The 18,388-nt window shown below is 34.4% G+C and overlaps 1 protein-coding gene across 1 annotated transcript; it reads left to right on the forward strand.

Moving 5' to 3' along the window:
- The first annotated feature begins 17,698 nt into the window (after positions 1 to 17,698).
- On the forward strand, positions 17,699 to 18,130 carry LOC143579985 (uncharacterized). Its single transcript, XM_077063148.1, has one exon. It carries the CDS (start codon positions 17,699 to 17,701, stop codon positions 18,128 to 18,130), a length of 432 nt encoding a protein of 143 aa, XP_076919263.1.
- The last annotated feature ends 258 nt before the right edge of the window (positions 18,131 to 18,388 follow it).

Consider the following 18,388-nt stretch of genomic DNA (forward strand, 5'->3'; position numbering starts at 1 on the left):
CGATTGGTCACTTCGCTCGAGCGAGAGGTTGGCAAATACATCATTGGCATACCAATAACCATCCAGGATTCCATGTGGAGTCGTGATCCAAAAACCCTTGCTAATGCCATTACTCTTGTCGCTACCTTGTCGAAGAATCACGCTAAAGCCTGGACTTTAACGAGAAAGGTTCCAAGAAGACCGTTGAGCCAGCTACGACCGAACCTTCAAAGGAGGTCAAGACCGAATCTTCCTCGAATCCTAACCACTCCAAAAACTACCACAGTAAGAGATATAAGAATTTTGCTTTAACCAACTCAAACCCACACAAAACCAAGGAACTCCAACCCAACCCAACAAAAATCCCTATACGGGAACATTTCCTTTATGTAACACATTCAAGTTTCATCACCCACTACTTCGCAATGCCGACAATGCTTCAAATGTGGCCATTTTGGTCATTTCGTTAACACATGATGCGAACTTATACAAACCCAACTCAACCAACCTATGGCTCAATCCTTTGCTCCACCTTTTGCGTAGCATCCCGCTTTGCGTATGCCAAATCATTTACTCATGCCTACTTAACTACTCAATCTTGCTACAATTGTGGTGATTCAAGTCATCCTTGTTAACCAGAGTCAAGCCTACCAAAGTCAAGCCTACCAAATCCAAACTTATCAAACTCAATCCCCCCAAACCCAAGTCAATCAAGCCCAATACAACTAAGCTCAACTCATGCAATCCCAACATATCCAAGCCCCACCTATTCAATCCAAACCAATCAAACCCATGGTGATTAAACCACTCAAGGTGCTAAAAGAAGAATGTTTTATGCCAACAAATTTCAATTAATCAACAACTAGGAGGTGGAGCTACTCACCTAAAAGAAGACCATCACCGCAAGCCACATTCTATCTTGTTTATATCCTTTCCATTTGAAGTTTTGTAATAACTCTAGTTTATGAATTTGAAATACCTTTTAGACTATTTATGTTACTCAATGTCAATGTCTGGTCATCTATCTTCACTATTATGTTTTTCTCTCACTCATATTGCATGCATTATTTATGTTGGCGCGTGATTTCTATTACTTAATCTAGCGGTCTATGACCGGTTATCTACCAACCTGTTCGTTAGTAGAAATCAGGACTATGAACATGGCTATGTACATAGTTATCTAATAGATAGCAAATATGTATTTTTTGTTGTCTATGATCGATTACCATAAACATACTTGTTTACCAAAACCCAGAGGCTATGAACATGGTTATGAACATGTCTATATAATAGGAGCCATATGTATGATTCTTTATTTCTTTTGACAATACATGATTACTTTATTTATGAAAACTAAATACTTTCCAATGATAATTATTCTTATCCAACATGATGAAACCTCATGTTATCTTGTACATATATATATATATATATATATATATATATATATATATGTTTTTGACCCTAGGGATTTCATTAACTGATATTTTTTTATCTTTAAGGTTTCATTTACTTAGCCATACTTCAAGAGTTTTTCATTTATTTTGATAGTCATGATATTGAAAGGTTCCAATTATTTTGTTAATCATGACCTTAAGCGTTCTTCTTATTTCGTCGCTGGTAAATTCGAATGTTCTCATTCGTTTATGATGATACTAGGTTAGAACCCGTGTAATACACGGACTGATAATAATGTTAAAATAAAACTAACAATATAAATAATTGCTTAAGTTCAACAATTATTGTTCACATAATCCATTTCCTTCCAACCTATAGATTTAAATTCCTCCGATAAACCAAAACCTACCTAAGAAAGACATAATCACCACAAGTGCAGTTGGGAATCAATCGCTTACATGAACACAGAAACAAAACATTAGAAAAGCCCTTTTATGTGGTAATTTTCACTTCCTGCAAGTTGGCGTAGACCTCTGCAAGTTGGAAGTTTATAACAGTTTGTTTAAGGGTCCTGTTAGGGACAGTGGCGGATCCAGTAATTTTATTCAGGTGGTGCATTACTTTTATATATTTCAATTTCATAGATTCGGGCATAAAAAATTCCGGGTCAGTTCAAGGTTCGGGTCAGTTCGATGGTTCAGGCAAAGTTCATTACAAACTAACAAATTAAAAACTAACAAATTAAAACTAAAATTTAACAAATAACAACATCAAGAACAATTAAATATCTAACAAATGAATTGCTGCATAGAATCGAACCCGTGACATTCTGTTTACAAAACCATCAACTTACCAGCTTGTCCAACTCTTGTAGTGTAAATAGAGTGGTTCCTTCCTAATTTATAAGGTGGTTCCTCTCATATTTTCTATATATCGATATATTATTATTTAGAAACTCGGGTGGTTCCGGGGAACCACCCATTTACACTATGGATCCGCCCTTGGCTAGGGACAGCCAAACACCACCCAATACGCCTCTTATAGGGCTATACTGGGGGGTTATACGGGCCCTACACACTCCGTATAGGTCTATACGGGGCTTATAAGGGGCCCTATACGCCCCGTATAGCCCTATACGGGGCGTATTGACGGGTTTTTTTTAGCAAAATTGGGTGATGGCTCTAGAATTCCCCTTGTTTAAAACCTTTGCAGTTTTATTTTCATATATTTATTAACTTGATGAATTTAATTTTAGTATTTCGTTTTTTTAGGATATTCATGGATGTCCAATCATTTCACTGTTTCAAAACTCTTTATTGAAGAAGAAAATTGAGAGGATAAATGTCAATTAACAAATGTTTGTTATTTACTTGTTTTTTTACTCTTTGTCTTTAGTAAAGGAACATATAATAAAATGTTTTCTCATGCAATAAAAGATGTGAAAAGTTAATACGGTGCTGTTAGCTATCTAATCTTACATATAAAACATATCAAAACTATGTAGTTATGATTAAATATTTTATAATTTAACTAAAATCCCATATAACAAGCAAGATTTCAGCAAACTAAATCAAGCATAACACAAACAATAGATCAGAACTCATAATCAAATCAAACCTTTAAAATCCCTCTCCGTCTTCCGCCACTTCCTACTGAAACTAAGAAGACAAACTTTGTAAAATATCTTAATCTTGGTGTAATCTATGTCATTATTTACAAGGTGATTCAGATGGGTTGGTGAAGTTTTGGGTTTTGGGAAAGCACACATTGGCTCACAGCAAAGTTTCGATTTCCATATCTAATGGTGTATTTCGATTGGATTTATGATGTTTCTGTTTTGATTTCAATTTCAAATTTCTGAAGGGGCAATTTTGGTTAATGGGGTTTTTGAAAAGGGGTTTTTAATTTTGGATGTACTGAATTTTTAGGTTTTACTTTATGAATTTTTATGTTGTTTAATTTGATCATATGAGTTCTGATCTATTGTTTGTGTTCTACTATTCTTTTATGCTTGATTTAGTTTGCTAAAATCTTGCATTGTTATATGGGATTTTAGTTAAATTGGGAAATATTTAATCAAAACTACGTAATTTTGATGTGTTTTGCGTGTAAGCTTAGACGGCTATCAACACCGTATTCACTTTCCCCATAAAAGATACAATGTATATAGTAAAATGTGATTATGATGCATTAGAAGATAAATATAATAAAATATTTTAGTATTAATGTGTTTTAACTATTGTAGATCTTTACAGTCAATTAACAGACTATTACATGTTTATAAATTCATTCCATACTAGGTGCAAGATTACGGCTAAGCATTGTATTTTAATAAAGTATTTTAGTGCAATTCTTTTGTTTAAGCAATGCATTTTGATGTCAAATAAAGTTATTTCTTTTCAACACGTACATCTAGCATCACTAATACATAGCTTAATATAGTTTTTGTATATGTTTGAAAACTTAAAAGTGTCTTACAAAAGTTTTTTGGTTCAACCAAGCGCGGACCGGGCCATAAAGTCTTAGAAAAGTCTTTATATAGTTTTTTGTATTTGACCTGTTGCGATTCATGATTAGGCTCTTATTTTGTATTTGAGATTATGAGACGGGTGAGGTCTTATCTGTTGCGGGTGAGGTCTTATCTGTTGCAGGTGGGATTATCATATGGTGTTGCGGCTACACATGGAATCAAGATTGCAAATAGGCATGAAAGTGCTAGAAACCAGATTGTTGTAAACTTCTTTATTAACCGGTAGATCACGAGGTGGGTTTATGAACGTAAAGGTTTTGACTTAATTGTACGTGAGATACAAAAACATAAATAATGAAGATAAACCAAAATGGCAAATCCCTTTTATTAAGTTTTCATTTGTATTACTTCTCACTAACTAAAGAAGGGTTCAATAGTCAATTTTATACCATATTTCACATAAAAATTGAAGTAAAATCTTTTATATAAATTAGTTTTGAGCAGATTTCTATAAACAAGTAATTAGTCTTGGTCAGAAGGTGAAAGAAAGATTATCAAACTCAGATGATTATCATGTTTTTTCAAGTGCATTAGCCATTAGGCATTACAGCTCAGAGAATATTATTCGAACACTACTACAATCGTTGTTAAACTTAGGCACCCTTTATATCATCATTAACATTTGCTAATTAATTTTAAACACTCTATATTTACAACTTCTACATGGGCCATTATCTTTATCACTGTCAGATTATCAGCCATTAGATGTACTTCAACATCTGTTTTTTAAAACTTATTTTTTTAATGGCTACTGCAAATCGTTAAGTAAAACAATTAATTTCTTTACGTGTTTATTTACTAATAGCTCTTCCAAATCTTATGAAAGAATTCAGTGAGTTCATAAGATCACATTCAGAGAAATGGTGTTCGGAAATTTTTTGCAAACGAGTATCTTTGGATATGTGAGAGTCGTGTAAACACTATCAGATCAAAATATTTGTGGTTCCCAAATATTTTGATCAGATGAAACTCATATTTGAGAGCAAGAATGAAGTATGGATTTTGTATGTGTTATGATGAACTACAGAGATCTTTCATATGATTAAATAACGTTATATTAGGGTTTGTTACAGCATAAAACTGAAAATACGCTAATGTTGGTTTCATTAAACTTTGTAACAAAAATTAACTAAATTAATTTTCTAATACAATTTTAATAAAGCAACATATGTCTGAAATAAAAAATTTCCAGCCAATAAATTAATTTTCCAGTCATGGGCGCTGTCCCTTGGACCCTGTCAGGGGCGCTGCCCCCAGACCCCCGCCAAAGGGTGTTGCCCCATTGGAACCCCCATGACTTAGGGGCCTCGCCCCTAAGTAACAACAGGATTATAAATGATAATAAGATCAAATAAGTGTGCACCCCACATCCAACTTATTTAGATTCATATTATAATTAACTTGATCAGCAAGTTAATCCCAAATAACACCAAAACCACTAACAAATGATAAGCATTATCAAAACTGTAATTTGATTTGCCACATGAGAATCTAATTAGTCTTTGACACTTGAAAAATCAAATTATCTCTAACTACAGATTTTACTATGACACTTGAAAAAATCAAATTATCTCTAACTATATATTTTACTATGATTCAAGCTTTACTGTTGTCACACCCCAACCTAAGACGGAAATGTCTGGGCGTGATCCGATTGCTCACAGCTCGAATATATTATCAAAATATAAAAGTAACAATATCTATAAGTTAATTATTTAATTTCAACAAGTGCACACAATATCCAAGTATGACAAAATATTCCAAATAAATAAACATAATCCAAATAAGCTTAATCAATGATTGTCTTCGTTAAATCCTAAGGTCTTGTTTAGGTGTCCAAACTTCAGTCTTTAAGTTTCACAAAAAACTGCATATGCGTAGAAAATAATAGAGTTTGTCAACATAAAGTTGAGTGAATTTATCACCAGTTTTGCAATGATATAATATAGTATGAAAAATAAGCATAACGTAGTAAATTGCGGTAAATGAATCAAACCAAAAGTAAGTAGACCGTTGCCAAGCGAATCGGGCGTTGGTCAATGGCATGAGCACCCAATGTATGGGAATACGTTGGACCTCTCCGAAGTATACGAATGAATGAATATTAGCACAAATAAGCATGTAACAAGTATATTCGATTAATCACACACAATTACACGTTTGCTATGTTTAAGATATATATATATATATATATATATATATATATATATATATATATATATATTATGAAATACAAATAAGACGCATACGTCCCCAAAACGTTAGAAAACTTAGTAAAATAAGGGAATGATAAAACTCACCTTAGACTAAAGGCAAGTGAATACAAATACAAATAAACTAGTTAAAGATTAAGCAAGTCGTCCACTACATCGTCACACGAGATAAACAATCAGAACCTAAAACTTTGAGATATGATAATATAAGTAAAAACAAACTTAATGCCGCTGGAATCAATCCAAACGGATGTTTGGAACTCAAGTTATGTTATATTTAAGATTTAAGCGAGCTGGTACTGACCAGAATTTGAACAGTGAGTCGGAAATCGGGTTTTGGTCAGTAGCCTTAAAATTTCGTTACGGGAATAAAAGTCTTCTGTACCGAACATTGAATCCGACCAGAAGTATGAGAAAACGTAAAGTCAAACAAGTTGACTATTTTTCCCTTTATCGAGTTTTAAAGAAATTGACCGGTCAACACCCTTCAATCTCAGAAATTAATTGAAGGTTCTTGACTAGGGAATATATATGAACGATTTCTATGTTTACAACTTACCCGGAAAGTGAAAGGATCAACCACAACGAAGAGTCAAAGGTCCAACTATCAGCAAAAGTCAAACGATTATGAACGTATCTTCAACAAAATAGCAAAAACTGAGAAGAATGATGATGGTCAGAAGCATGTGACGTCTTGAGGTTGGTATATTAGGGTTTATGGAAGTTTGTGGCAGAAGAATCATGTGTTTTTATATAGAATAAGCAAAAACAAACCAAATATGGACATATAACTCGTTTAAGCAAGTAAATATGGTTTTTTTTGACAAAATCACTGAAATAAACATAAAGATTTGATCTTGATCAGTAAGAAATGATTAGGGACTTGTATTTCGGTTATAATATGTTTTCTTGGACCTTAATTCACTAATATATGCCTAAAATACGTGATTTTAATACCAAAAACGAGCTAGGAAACAAGATCGAACCAAGATTTTGTGCAGGTGGTCCACCGTGCGGCGCGGCCAACCCACAGCAGCCCCGTCGCGCGGCGCTTCGGTATCTAGGAGGGAGAGATTTTCAAACTTTACAAGTTTAGTCCTTGTAGTTTATGTATTGATCAGTTTTTTGAACTTGTTATGATATAAATAGGGATTTAAACATTCTCTAAAGTGTAGGGCCTAGAGTGAACATGAAGGAACTTAATTACTCATAAATGTAAAGTATTATTAGGGATTAGGATCCGGATAAGGTTCGTACAATTGATAAAACGAAAACTAAACAAATACAGTAAAACCCGAAATGTTACAACTGTTAGGATGAATCATGGTTGCATAAATTTCATTTAAGCATCTATGCATGGCTTAGGATTTTCATGAACTGTTATGTCCGGGCGCCTAGTTCCGCACTCTAGTATAAAATGTTATACTTTTTTTACGCTTCTGCAAACACAAATGATATTGTAACTGTATTCTTCTAAAGAATGATGAGTAATATTAAATGATGATTTTTCATTATTAAATGGTTGTTCGGTATGACACGTGACTAGATCCTGGTATGTCACGTGCCTTGCATTAAAACTCCGTTAGTCAAAAATTGAGGGTGTGAAATCTTGTTTCCTCATCCTTTTTAAGAGAATTTTTGAAATCAAAGTGGTCATACCAATCCTGATCAGATCTGACCTAAATTTCTCTGCATAAACACGAAAAAGAAATCAATAGCGTTTAAGTTAAATGTACAATCACAATATGTGATAGTAACTTGGTATAGATGATGTCAGGGCCGGCCCTATAGTAGTCTCAGGTGAAGCTAGGCTTTAGGCCCCAAAAAAATAAGGCTCTGTTTAAAAAGTATTTAACTTTTCATATATATGTACAAAAGCGTATTTAAGTAAGGTGTATTGGTTTTTATAATCCCAGCTTTCATCTTTTGGTCTCTACTGGTCCCAACGATTGAATTGGCTAGTAACGGTCCCAACTTTTATCATTTTTTCTTTCACTGGGCCACGACTAACAGACTAGTAACTCCGTTAATGGCATGCTGACTTGTCAATCCTACTTGACTAGTAACTCTGTTAAGTGTGATTTATCTTCAATCGTTACTGTAAATCCAACCCTAAAAACTTCAATGCTCCACTGGTAAGAACAATCGAATCATCATCTACTAAATCTGGTTGCAAACTTCAATCGATCCTCTAAACATTGAAATGAGTTCATCATCGTCTTCTACATCTGGTCACAAGAAAACCCCTAAAAGGCTTAAACTTGATTTAGAGGGCAATGTCTAGTGCAATCACGATATAATTGCAATTCGTAGGGTTGCTGGACCAAGAAGTTCCTGAATTGGGGATGAATTCTATGGTTGCCCTTTATGGCCAATAGTCACATTCTTTAATTATAGAGTTTAATTTTATACCTAAATACATTAATTCTTTCTTTTTTGTGACTAGAATCAAGATTGCAAATTCTTCATGTGGAAAGAAGATTTTGATGATTTCTTAAAGATATGCAGTTCAAGAAAAGATAAAGAAATAAAAGAGATGCAGATAGAAAATTTGAAGTTAAAGAACATGGTGTTGTTGGAAGAAGAAAACAAGAATTTGAAGATGCAGCTCTCATTGAAAAAGTCTAATTGCAAAAGTCAAAGTGTTTTAGGTTTAGTAATTGTTGTCATAGCAATATGGTGGGCTTTGTTTTTGTGAAAATGTTGTTAGTGTATGGAATGTAATGTGTTTCATGTGAACACTTTAATGTCAATCTATGGATGTTATTGTCAAGCTGTTGCAATGTTAATGTTGTTGTTTTTGGCAATCTATGTTAATGTTGTTTTTTTAGGCAATCTGTTGAAAATGTTGTTAGCTCGTTTAATAAACGAGCCCGAGCTCAAGCCTAAAACAAAGCTCGTTTAATAAAGGAGCCCGAGCTTCACTTATTGAGCTCGAACAGACTCGCGAGCCTAAACGAGCCGACTTGCGAGCCTAAACGAACATGTCATTAATATATATTTTTATATATTTTATATATTCAACAACTATTAATTAATCTTATATATTATTATGAAAAAATAACTAAATAATATATATTTATTGTAACTCTTAGTATAATTTTGTAACGCATGAGTGCATTAATGAAATTGCAATTGAGGAGAAAGTTTAACCATTTCCATCTTCTCTAACAATACCATCACGCACGTCGAAACGAGTCGAGTTCGAGCCCTATGCAAGTTAAACGAGCCGAGCATGAGCCTAGTCGAGCTCATAATGACCAAATCACCATAATAACTCGCTACTAAAAAATTATCTGCACAAAATGGCCATATCAGTTGACTAACAAATTATCTATTAGTTGACTTCAACCCTATAATAGATTGACTAACATATTGACAGCCATATTAGATTAACTAACTTAAATAAACACTCACAGATTTTTGTTTTGAAAGCTAACCACCGACTCCACTAATCACTAAATAAAAACATAAAAAAAAGGAAAAAAAAGAAACAGAAGGACCAAATGCCTACTGCCATATCATATCATATCCATTGGTTAAAATGACCAAATGCATACACATACAAGTTTGACTTCACAAAATGTTCACTACCATATCAAATTCATTGGTTAAAATGACCATAATACCCATATCATATTCACTTGTTAAAATGACCATAATGCTCATATTATAAGAAGTTGTTACAAGCATATTAACAACAGCAGACTAACATCATATTAACCAAATTACATCAAACATAACCAAAAGTTACATACATTAGAAATGTTGCAAGTTACATGAGTTTGATTAGGAACATAAAAAAGGACAAGTCCGCAACCTTCTTGACAAACCAAAATACATGAACCAAAAGACTGCAACATTAACTAATACACATTAAGTAGCCTTCCCCTTGCTTTTCACCTTGGTGTTTTCCCTTGGCCTTTTAGAAGTAGTTGGCTGTTTTGTTGGTTGACTTGGTTGTTTTTCTTGAGTTGACTTTTTCCGTGATTGACTTGACATCCCCTTTGTCATCTCCCTTGGCCTTTTAGAACCAATTGAATGTTGTGTAGCTTGTGTTGACTGTTCTGTGGCTTGAGTTGACTTATGTGTTGCCCTTGTTGACTTTCCCTTCGGCCTTCCCATTGCACCAGGTTTTGATGTTGTGGCCTAACCCTTAGACCGCTTAGGTTTTCTACATTTTTTGATGTTATGCCCGGGTTCTTTGCAATTTCTACAACTTATTTGAATTCCATGTTTTGTCAATGTACCTGGCTTCTTAGGATTTTCATGGGGACCTCTCTTTCGGTTTTTCTTTGGTCTTCCAGATTGACTTTTGATGGGAGGAGGGTCCAATGGATAATCAACATTTGGCCAAAACCTTTCACTAGGCAAGGGTGGAATTGTATATGCATATGACCTTAAGTATGTTTCTTTAAGGTAACATTCATGGGCAAACTCTTCAGCATTCCTTCCAAGAAACTCGGCAACTGCACATATGTGCTTACATGGTATACCTATTAAAATAAAAATTGTATTAGGGAGGAGCAAATTCGGTACTGGTACCGATTTGGTACCGAAGTTTTGAGTTTCGGGATTGGTACCGGTGCGGTACCGGTATTTTCCGAATTATTACCTTCAATACCGGTACCGAACCAAATATTTCGGTCGGTACCAGTATGGTACCGAGCTCATCCTAAATTGTGTTATACACAATAAGAGCAAGATGAACATAACTTAAATTTTGTATAATTAATATTCATACCTCTTAAGTCCCACTTTCCACATGTGCAGGTTTTGTTAAGCAAGTCCGCTGAAACATCATCAAAATCATCCCTAACTTGGAACACATGGTATGATGATGGGAACACCGTACTTTTAAAAGCCCAATTTTTTGCTTTATCAAGCTTATCTTGTATCCTTGGGCACACAACCACATCTTTAGCTACCATTTCAGAATGCTTTTCAGTTAGTCTAATCATTGTTGAGACCAGGATATCCAACATGTAGATAATATGCTTAGATCTACACTTAACTATGGTTCCATTAAAAGTCTCAGCCATGTTACTTACTATGACATCACAACATATGTGATTTTTAAGAAAGCACCTTACAAAGCTTTGAGGATTCTGTTTCATGAATGCCTCCCGCGTCAACTGATATTTCTTTCATCTTCTTAATGGCATCATTGAAGTCAGCCTCGTTATAAGCCCTACATGCCTACCAGAAATACGCCTTTAACTCTCCATACCTTCTTTAACTTCTGTCTTATAAATTTTCCCATATCATAACAACATTCATTCTGTGATCCTGATTCTACACTTTTCTTTTAACCGGCGACTTTGGCTATTTCGAAAACCCACAAAGATGATGCTGTTGAGTTTAGAGGAAATCCTGTTGACCACTCGAAAACCGGAGGGTGGTTTGCGGCCGGGCTCATCCTAGGTAGTTTTTTACTTGAGTAAGTCTAATTATTAACCAACGTCTGTATCTTTCTTTGTAGTAACTGAGCTCGCAGAAAGACTCTGTGTGACTGGGATTTCGATGAGTCTGGTAACATATCTAATAAACGAATTGTATATCTCAGCCCCAAAATCTGCAGTCATGGTGACAAACTTCCTCGGAGCTCTCAATATTTTAGCCCTGTTTGGGGGATTCTTGGCAGATGCTAAACTTGGCCATTATAAAACCATTGTTGTCTTTGCATCTATATGTGCAGTGGTAAGCATATCACTTATATACTAGAATTAATTGCATGGCTTAAGTACAGAATCATAAAAGCCTTGTAACTTATAAGCATGTATATATCTCAGTAAAAGCAAAGGCCCCTAAAGTAACATAACCGGCCTAATCGTCAAAACAAATAAGCAAACCGTTTGGTTAAGTCGATTTGAAATTTATATGGTTTGTGTCCGGTTTACGATTTAAAATCTGTGTTTTACATTAAAAGAGATTACAAACTTCAAAGTAACCATATGTTTTTCATCATGAAACAGGGTGTCACTATTGGCTCTAGCAACAACAATCCGAGCATGAAACCACAACATTGTGGCATCGAGATCCGGAGCAAGCACCAATGTATAGAAGCTAGCGTAAGTCAACTCGTGATGATGTATGTTGCACTTTACACCATAGCATTAGGTGATGCCGGACTCAAGTCAAACGTTTCAGGTTTTGGGTCAGGTCAGTTCGATACTTCCAACCCGAAAGAGGAAAACGCAATGGCCTACTTTTTCAATCGTTTTTACTTTTGTGTTAAACAGACATAAGGCTAACACCTAAGTAAAAACGATTGAAAAAGTAGGCCATTGCCTTTTCCTCTTTCGGGTTGGAAGTAGCGAACTTGTCTGACCCAAAACCAGAAACGTTTGACTTTAGTCCGCCACCACCTAAAGCTATGGTGTAAAGTGCAACATACAGCATCGCGAGTTGACTTCCACTAGCTTCTATACAATCGGTGCTTGCTCCGGGTCTCGATGTCACAATGTGGGGGTTTCATGCTCGGGATTGTTGTTGCTGGAGTCAAAAGTGTCATACCCTGTTTCATGATGAAAACTTATGCTTACTTTAAAGTTTGTAATCTCTTTTAGTGTTAAACACATATTTTAAATCATAAACTGGACCAAACTGTAAAGACTTCAAATCGACTTAACCGAACGGTTTGCTTTTTTGTTTTGACGGTTAGGCCGGTTATGTTACTTTAGGGACCTATTGCTTTAACTGAGATATATTTGCTTATAAGTTATAAGCTTTTTATGATTCTTTACTTAAACCATGTAATTAATTCTAATATATAAGTTATATGCTTACCACTACACATATTGATGCAAAGATAACAATGGTTTTATAACGGCCAAGTTTAGCATCTGCCAAGAATCCCCCAAACAGGGCTAAAATATTGAGAGCTCCGAGGAAGTTTGTCACCATGACTGCAGTTGGGGCTGAGATATACAATTCGTTTATTAGATATGTTACCAGACTCATCGAAATCCCGGTCACAGAGTCTTTCTGCGAGCTCAGTTACTACAAAGAAAGATACAGACATTGGTTAATAATTAGACTTACTCAAGTCAAAAACTACCTAGGATGAGCCCGGCCGCAAGCCACCCTCCGGTTTTCGAGTGGTCGACAGGATTTCCTCTAAACTCAACAGCATCATCTTTGTGGGTTTTCGAAATAGCCAAAGCCGCCTGTTATAAGAAAAGTGTAGAATCAGGATCACCGAATGAATGTTGTTATGATATGGGAAAATTTATAAGACAGAAGTTAAAGAAGGTATGGTGATACTGGTATGCACAAGCAAGTTAGTTACTTACTTATATGAGGAGGAGGAGGATTTAAGTTTAGGTGTTGCTGTTATGCACAAGTAAGTTGGTTACTTATATAGAGATAAAGATGATCTGTCAGTCATTACAAGTTGATCCTTGAATTTGCGTGTTACTTTGTGTTACAAACAAATACCATTAATTGAAAGAGTGACGAGTGTGGTATCATCTTCCTTAAACGTTATGATATACTTTTATCAAAGTTTGAAATGATAGATATGAAGATGGTTTATTTTAGAAAAAAAAGGAAAGAGAACCAATTCTCTAATTGTTCCTTTTGTTTTCCAACCCCAAAATGAAATTCAAAACCGTTTTCCAACCCCAAAATGAAATTCTGGTTTTGGAAGTGGGAGGGGGGTTTATTATGTAAATAGTTATACTAAACTTTAAAACTTTGTTTATAAAAGGAAATCATTTTTATTTTTGGGAGGGGGTTATTACAATTACTTAGCTGGAGGAATTTGGAACTGACTATCGACTTCAATTATATTGTTTCAACTCTACAGTAGTCGATAGATTATATTGTTATTGTTATTGTTATTATTATTGTTATTGTTATGGCAGGGCAGAGAAGACGATGATGATGACTGGCTTTTAGAAGTTTAAGGATTTATTTATTTATTAGTTAGATTATTATATATTTCATTCTAGTACTTATTATGAATCATGTTTTTATTTTATTAATTCTGTAACTTGGTTCTTTCTTCGACAATCCTGTTTTTATTTTTTTATTATTTATGTAATATGTTACAAGGAGGACTAATAGAATAAAATGAAATTAACTTAACATGATAGGACTAATAGAATAAAGACGCATGGACAATTTCGAAATTTCAGGGAAGGGCAATTTCATACATTTGTTTTTATCTCTTGATATGGCAATCCCTTTATTCACTAAAACTTCTTTACCCTAATTTAGGATTTGATTTTTTTATAGAATAATTTGGATAACCACTGCTTTTTCTTTTTCACCCGATAATCTTTCAATTCAATGGATTCTCATGTTGATAAGAGAATAATTTGGATAGCCCCTGCTTTTTCTTTTTCATTCGATAATCGTTCAATACATGATTCTCAAGTTGATACCATTTTTTATTTATACTAGGCTTTGCTGTACATAAAATGACGCATCTGCTCAATAACCCACTTATATCATATATGTGATTTGTTGTTATGGGTAATATGTGATTTGTTGTTTTATGGTTTTGCTGTTAATAAAATGATGATAAGGATTTTAACATAATATAATGAGTTTATTGTTAGTTTGTTACAACATATATACCTTGTAATGCTGTTATGTCCTTGCCATTATGTGTTTTAATTTAAAACTGTCATTAATTTAATAATCTTTATTTATTTTCTTTTAAGTAATGTTATTATAATCTTGATAAGAATTTGCTGATATGGACGACATATAATAATATAATATGTAACTTATTGGCTTTTTGAAAACACCAATAAGAAATTTTCTAACTCAATCCCAAACATGTTCATAATAATATAATATGTAACTTTATTTGCGGGACGACAGGAAATAATGAAGGGCGACGTTTTCAGTTTTGGGGAAATCTCAATTATGCCCTTATATCTTCAAAATGAGCAAGATGTTTACAAAAATGCCATTAACTTATTAACAAACCATAGATCAGCAATATATAAGGGCCCAGATCGTTTCCTTCATTCTCAGGTTACCAACTGTTTGTACAATAAACCGCACCCTGTTATATTATAACATGGCTTTTTAATGTTGAATGTTGTGTTTAATGCTTTGGATGAGTTATAAAATCATATTTGATGTTAAATGTTTTGATGGCTTTTTAAATACTGTCATATATGTTAGCTTATTGTCATATATATATATACTATTTTTTTATAATATAGACGCATCGTATACGTGATGCGCTCGCATCGCGCATGGGATTTTGGACTAAACGCATCGGAGTGCATTGCGCAATTTAAAACCAAGATTGCGATAATATTGTTGACTTTATAATTAGCATGATAAATATATATTAGGAAAAACAAATATGATAATATTGTTTGACTTGTACTAAAAATGACCCGTTACAGTTTGATCCCGTTTGACCGGTCTAAGAGTCTCAAACTGAGGTTCTGAGTATATGATTATGACCCTTAAAAAGCATGAGAAAGTTCACATACCTTCCAAATACAAGTGCGGTCAAGAGGGCGGTTCCTGATTATATGTCAAGAGATGCATGGCCAGCTTTCACATAAGCATTCTGAATCGCCTGTTTCTAAACATATATGCAGGGAACTGAGAATCCTCAATAATGAACTTTAATATGTTTTATTCTAGTATAAGTTGCAGCATCCGTACCACCATGCCCATCAATACCTGTTATCAAAAAACATAAATTTCAACAAATTAATGATTGACGGTTTTTATAACCTAGCTGTCATTGGCATGATTTCATGCAAAGTTGAACTAAAAAGACCTATGATAGCCATCAAGACCAAAACATATACTAGCATTAGAAATGTCCTTAAAGCATCCTGTATATTTACATATAACCATATAACCAACCGTATAATTGTGCAGCTTTAATTTCAAAAAACCAATAGCCGTCAAGACCAAAGCTACAATACGATTAACTAGGGTGTTCAGAATAAACGAAAAACTAATCGTATCGGTAATCAAAATAACTGAATCCGAATTCGAAATTCGATTTTCGGTTTGGTTATAACTGAATACCGAATTCGATTTCCAACAAAGGATAGAATCTGAAATTCTGAATATGAAAGACAAGACTCTTTTACCATAATTGATCAGAAGATCCTTTCAATTGGTTAGAATCCCTTATTTGAACAAAACTAGATCTTGTGGAATCATTTCTAGTGATCAGAAACTGTTTATCAGATGGTAAATATGACTTCCGTTTGTTTGGATCACCTGACTCCCTACAAAGAAAATGAACAAAACTAAAGTGAGTTAACACGTTCTTGAATTGACAGCTTCAACAAAAGCCTGTTGATAGAAACTGTAGAGAATGTTCATTATCATAAGATATCAGTCAAACCCAGTAAAAATCCCAAAATCCCACTGATAGCAAAGCTATTAGTAGGGTCTGGAGAGAGTGGGACGTAGGCAAACCATACTAATCTCAATCCCAAGGAATAGAGAGGTTGCTTCCAGAGAGACCTCCAGCTCGAAAACTATATATATGACATTGTATAAAAGAACCACCAAAGGTCAATACTCAGCACAAGACCTCTAGACAGCAGACAAAACGATAGATACCCCTGGTATTATTATTACCTATTTATTATTTATTGATTTGTCTAATTTAAAAAACAATACAAATTTAAAAAACTAATATATTATAATAATATATAATTTAGCACTAACTATACATTGCTCCTAGAATAAAAGCCCCCTAAGATACGTTCCAAACCAAAAACTATACATTGCTCCTAGGAGTCCTTAATCTTAATCCTAAGATAAAGCCTTACGAAATCTAAATGACTAATGTGAACTGTAGTATTTCATTAGTTACAAAATAATTTTATAAGAATAATAATCAGGCTTTCACAAGAAAATAGGAATCATATGCAGTATAATGGTCTTGCTCAATTCAAAGGTACACACACTCCTATCATTTGCTGTGGTCATAAGAAGCATCAAAATAATAGCATACACTTTCATTAACATAAAAATTAAGCTATTAAAAATAAGAGTCTATTGATTGAAAGAAAAATTCCTGTTTTCATAGAGGCAACATATATTATATTATTATGAATTAGATATCCTAATCTTCCAGCTCTTAAAACAGTTGAGAAGATTCATCCATCATTCTGAGAGGGCTTTAAGCAGTTAACTTATTTCAGTTCTGATTAACAACACGGATAAGACTATCATCATTTGTTCCACTCAAATTCCTCTAATTATCCTTAAAATCAACAATCATGATCAAATAATCTACGACTAATAACACGAATACTCAATAGACAGCCTATGAATGAACAATAAATCTACCATACCATATCATGGCCAGGTAGGGCATTTGTGAACGAGATTGTCACTGGCTATGAGGAATTCATTTACGGCTTGACGCTAAGAACACCTTTCTCTTTCAAGGCCGATACGGTCCTTTACAAATCTTTTTTTTTTTTAACCAATTAGTTTGATTTTTTCAGTTAACCGAATTAATCGATTAAAATGTGAACTATATTAATTATTTTGTCTATGACCTAGGATTCGATGGGGAAATCTAAAGGACGACAACCTGTCACTATTTAAGGACAAGCTTATATCGATGACCTCGGTTAGAGCAGAAGAGGACTCATGCCAGATGTGGGAAGAAATGGCGACAAAGATTACCCAAGTAGCGAAGGACACTCTCGGGGTTACGACTGGAAAGGCAGGGAGGCATAAGGAGATGTGGTGGTGGAATGAGGTCGTTCAAGAAAAGATTCGGGACAAACAAGGAAGTTTTAGGGAGCTTATGAGGTGCACGAATGAGGAAGAACGAGTGGGATTGAAGGAGTCATACAAAAAGGCTAAAAGGGAGGCAAAGAAGGCAGTGTCAGAGGCAAAGAACACTGCCTATAAACGGATGTATGAACATTTAGAAACACAACATTTAGAAACACAAGAGGGGGAACATGATATATTCAAGATTGCCAAAGCAAGGGAGCATAGAAGGAAAGACCTAGGAGCTGTGAAGTTTATAAAGAGTGAGAGTTAAAGAGCAGGACATCAGATTAAGATGGAAAAACTATTTCCAGAGCCTTTTAACGGTGAGAGGGCCTACCAAGAAGAAAACGACAACACACGCCTACGAAGACAACAACGGAATAATTGCTTCTGCTTGTTGGGTTCGTAGGCCTTGTTGGCCCGGTTTATTATATGAAGTCAAAAGAGGAGACGGGTGTGGGCGGTCGGGCCCAAGCCCGGCCCGGTTTAGATTTCTTGCATAATAATTTACTAACCCTAGTTCAGTCTC

Source organism: Bidens hawaiensis, unplaced genomic scaffold (genome assembly GCF_021521415.1).
Source record: "Bidens hawaiensis isolate Kalapana, Puna unplaced genomic scaffold, B.hawaiensis_p1.1 tig00001463_1, whole genome shotgun sequence".
Classification (NCBI taxonomy): Eukaryota; Viridiplantae; Streptophyta; class Magnoliopsida; order Asterales; family Asteraceae; genus Bidens; species Bidens hawaiensis.